This window comes from Triticum aestivum, chromosome 4B, assembly GCF_018294505.1.
Source record: "Triticum aestivum cultivar Chinese Spring chromosome 4B, IWGSC CS RefSeq v2.1, whole genome shotgun sequence".
NCBI classification, from domain to species: domain Eukaryota; kingdom Viridiplantae; phylum Streptophyta; class Magnoliopsida; order Poales; family Poaceae; genus Triticum; species Triticum aestivum.
In genome coordinates, this window is record NC_057804.1 from 608,287,771 (window position 1) to 608,291,326 (window position 3,556).

At 41.1% G+C, this 3,556-nt stretch overlaps 1 protein-coding gene across 5 annotated transcripts in view; it reads left to right on the forward strand.

Annotated features, from left to right (window-relative positions):
- Positions 1–2,484, forward strand: part of LOC123093542 (DUF21 domain-containing protein At5g52790) — a 6,452-nt gene extending 3,968 nt beyond the window's left edge. Inside the window, exons 7-12 of one of the 5 annotated variants that reach the window (XR_006445384.1) lie at positions 406–572; positions 754–947; positions 1,349–1,395; positions 1,507–1,759; positions 1,913–2,098; positions 2,320–2,484. Coding sequence is in view for 2 of the 5 variants with exons in the window: in XM_044515524.1 (XP_044371459.1) it covers positions 406–572; positions 754–947; positions 1,349–1,395; positions 1,507–1,759; positions 1,913–1,942 (691 nt within the window). In the remaining 3 variants the exon portion in view is untranslated. Of the gene's footprint in view, positions 1–405; positions 573–753; positions 949–1,348; positions 1,397–1,506; positions 1,760–1,912 lie in introns of those variants that run through there. The other 4 variants (XR_006445383.1, XM_044515524.1, XR_006445385.1 and 1 more) reach the window with 4 other exon arrangements.
- The last annotated feature ends 1,072 nt before the right edge of the window (positions 2,485–3,556 follow it).

Here is a 3,556-nt window from a genome sequence, read left to right on the forward strand (position 1 = left end):
AAACACTGAAGCATGTTCAGGAGTGCTCTGTACTATGCTGCACATGTACGTATTTAAGATTTTTTTCCTTGCTATAAAAAGTGCTTAATTGCATTCCCAGTTCTTTTGGAGTGGTTTAAAATTGATTAATGTCAAGTGCTTTTAAGTTCTAGAAAAAACAGCAAAACAGAATATACAGATTTTGAAGGGGTCAATGCCCTGGGCTAAAACAGAGTGACCTCTTGGGGTAGCCACAAATTACATAAGATTTGAACCGTTTTATTTCTGCAGAGCATACAAGCACTACTTTGCCCCTAAAAATCCGTACTATTCGTCGAGGTTAAATTATGCATATGTTATCGAATCAGTGTGCATGATTTGTCTTGTATTCTCATTCATAGTTTTGCTCTGTTTTCTGTACATCAGGGTGGCTGATGATCTTCCTCTCTATGACATTCTAAATGAGTTTCAGAAAGGTCACAGCCACATGGCTGTGGTTGTTAAACGCACTAAAGAAGAAGGAGCATCTGTTGAAAAGAATAACAGTTTTACAGCAGATTACAAAATGACAAACGGACATGCTCATGCTGATGGTACATGTTTCATTCACCCAGTTCCATGATTTGATTATCCTTGTCAACTACTCCCTCTGTTCCTAAATATAAGACGTCATTTTTGGTAGTTGAATTGAACTACCAAAACGTGTTATATTTAAGAACGGAGGGAGTAAATGTGTATTATCTTCCTTGGCTGATAAGTTGTGTGTACTCTTAGGTCTCGGTCTGTCACCCTCGCATGTCAACATTCCCGGAAGTCGTCGAAATAACAATGACAAGTACAGTAAGAAAATTGAAAGAAAACGGGACAATATTCTTGATTTTAACACTGATCCACTTCCTCACTATTCAATGGATGAGGAAGCGGTGGGAATAATTACGATGGAAGATGTCATGGAGCAACTGCTGCAGGTTTGGCTTATTTTTGTTAGAGCCTCTCCTTATTTGGAAACTTATTTGGGGTACATTGTCGCGTCATCATATTTTCAAAACTTAATGATGCCTTTTGGATTTATGGCCTAATTTCATCATAAAGTAGCAAGTTTTCCCCATATCATGAGAACGGCTTGTTTGTACTGCTTTATTGTATTTCTTATTCTTGAAAATATTTTGGTCATCCTCAAAAGTGAATGAATCTCAAAGCCACAGGTCATCCTCAACATTAGTTCACGAAAATACAATTGTACTAATTAAAGTGTCATCCGACCGTTAAGAAAGCTAGGCATTGTCCATTTGTCCACAGTTTTACCGGGTTATATTGTTTGGCATTTTCTCCTATACATTGCTAACTGACTTAAATTTTCCCTTCACAGGAAGATATCTTGGATGAAACAGATGAGTATGTTGATGTGCATAACAAGTAAGTGGCTCAGTGCTGCTACTTCGCATGTTTTATTTATTTATTTTTTGGCGGGGAAGGTACTCTGCATGTTGAATTGGTATAGAGGAGTAACTTGCCTTCGTTTCGCAGGATCAAAATAAACATGTTACCGCCAGGCAAATCAGTGTCGCCTCTTATATCTCCTAGTGGTGAACCTCTGTCTCAAGGTCTAAGAAAGACCCCTATGGCTTCTCCGCTGTCGCCGTACCATAATGGCGGCTCCATCTTACGTTCCCCTGTTGCAAACCATGCTCGGTCACCTGGGACTTTACCGACAATGTTCTCTCCTGGAAGGTCACCTGCGTCACAAACTCCCGTTCGCAGTTCGCCGACTTCAAGTTGGGTGAGTAGCAGCAGTTTTGTATACCAAGTGATGGTTATTCATGATTTTTGTACATGCTTTGTTTTCTTAAGAAAATTCCTTGAAGTTGAAACAACAATCTTTTTCACCTCATCCTACATGCCATGCTCATTGTTGTGCTTCTTCCTTTTATAGGTCTCGAGGAATTCGTACCGAAATCCGTAGAAATGGTGGTGAGAGCTAAAGCCAAAGAGCTCAGGGGGCAACAATTCCCAATTCCAGTTGAGATCACTGCCTGGATCAAATTAAGGCACTGAAGAGTGTAGGGTCAAAGAATGAAGACCCAACAGCTCTCTGCTTTGTTGCTGGTCCTTGTTTATTTATGACTTTCTTGTACATATACATATATATATATATATATATATATATATATATATATATATATATATATATATATATATATATATGTCCCTTTAGTATCTGAGCCTGCTGAGTGTGGATGAGCTCTCACCACCTACTGTAGACGCCCTTTTTGCCAAACATGTAGCAACCATTGCAGAAGAAAACTGCGGAGAGAAACGACGTAAACGAAACGCGTTCTGTATGTATCGCGCATCTGCGCATCTGTGCTGGTATTCTTGTTTGTCAGCCGCCATTGTACTCACTGAAACTCAAGTAAAGTAGCTGTTGGTGCTAGTACTGCTGATGGCTGCCCCATTTATGTAAGAACTGTACAAGCTTATGTTTCTAATGAGTTTCATGATGGATATGCATTTTTCTTTTCGAGAAGGGGATAGCCCAGGCCTCTGTGTCACACGATGCACACAACCATTTTATATTAAACAAAAGTAAGTCCAAGTCATCGAGTACCAAAAGGTTTGCAGCACAACATTCTCATGTCAGTCCAAAATAAGATTACATAGCTCATCCAGATGATCTGCTGCTCTGTCTAAACTTCCCAGATGGTTCAGCTGAACGGTTACCCTGTCAGCATCCACGGCATGTGATTGGTCAGATGAATTACTCCCATCCGTGTCCAGAGTCTTGCTATGAGTGGGTATTGATTGTGTGTATGTTAGTTATGGTCAAGGTAACGGGCGAATCAGGCAGCAGCGGCCAGCGACTGGGCAAGTACTATGTACGTAGGTGTGGTGGTTCTGTTTAAAGCGTCAAGTGCTGACCGGCGTTAGTTTAATTTTTTTTTTTTGCGGGGTGGCGTTAGTTTAATTTGGTGATGATGGATGGACTGATCCAGCACGGTGGTGAGAAAAAATTGCACCGTCGCCGTTGAACTGAATAACCGCCGGGCAATGGATAGTGACGGTGGAAGCACGTCACAATTTCCCGGCGTGAGACATGCAAATTCCGCATGGCGGTAAGGCCCAATTGCTTCATGAGTTGGAAACATGGAGCCGTTTTCTACCACGCGTGCCAATCTTTCTAGAACATCTAGTACCTTGTTGATCCGGAGTTCTAAACTGTTGGTCCAGTGGTATTCTCTCTGTGTGGCGGGCCCACGTTGCGGCCCTGGAATGTACCGGTGCGAGAGTGGCGTTTTGGCACGTGGGAGCACGCGCGTCTGGTTTTTAAAATGTGTTTTAAACATATTTTGAAATGTCAAAAAATTCCAAAAAAAAAACTTGACGCGTAGATCTCGATATTGTACATACTCACAAAGTCGTCTCGTGAAAAACCGACAACTTATGTGTCGCATGTGAAAAAGACAAAACATGTATTAAAATGCTTTTCACAAGACATCCTTTTGTCTTTTTTACACAAGCCACAAAAAATGCCGGTTCTCTTCGAAACTTGACGCGCACACATATAATGTCAAGATGT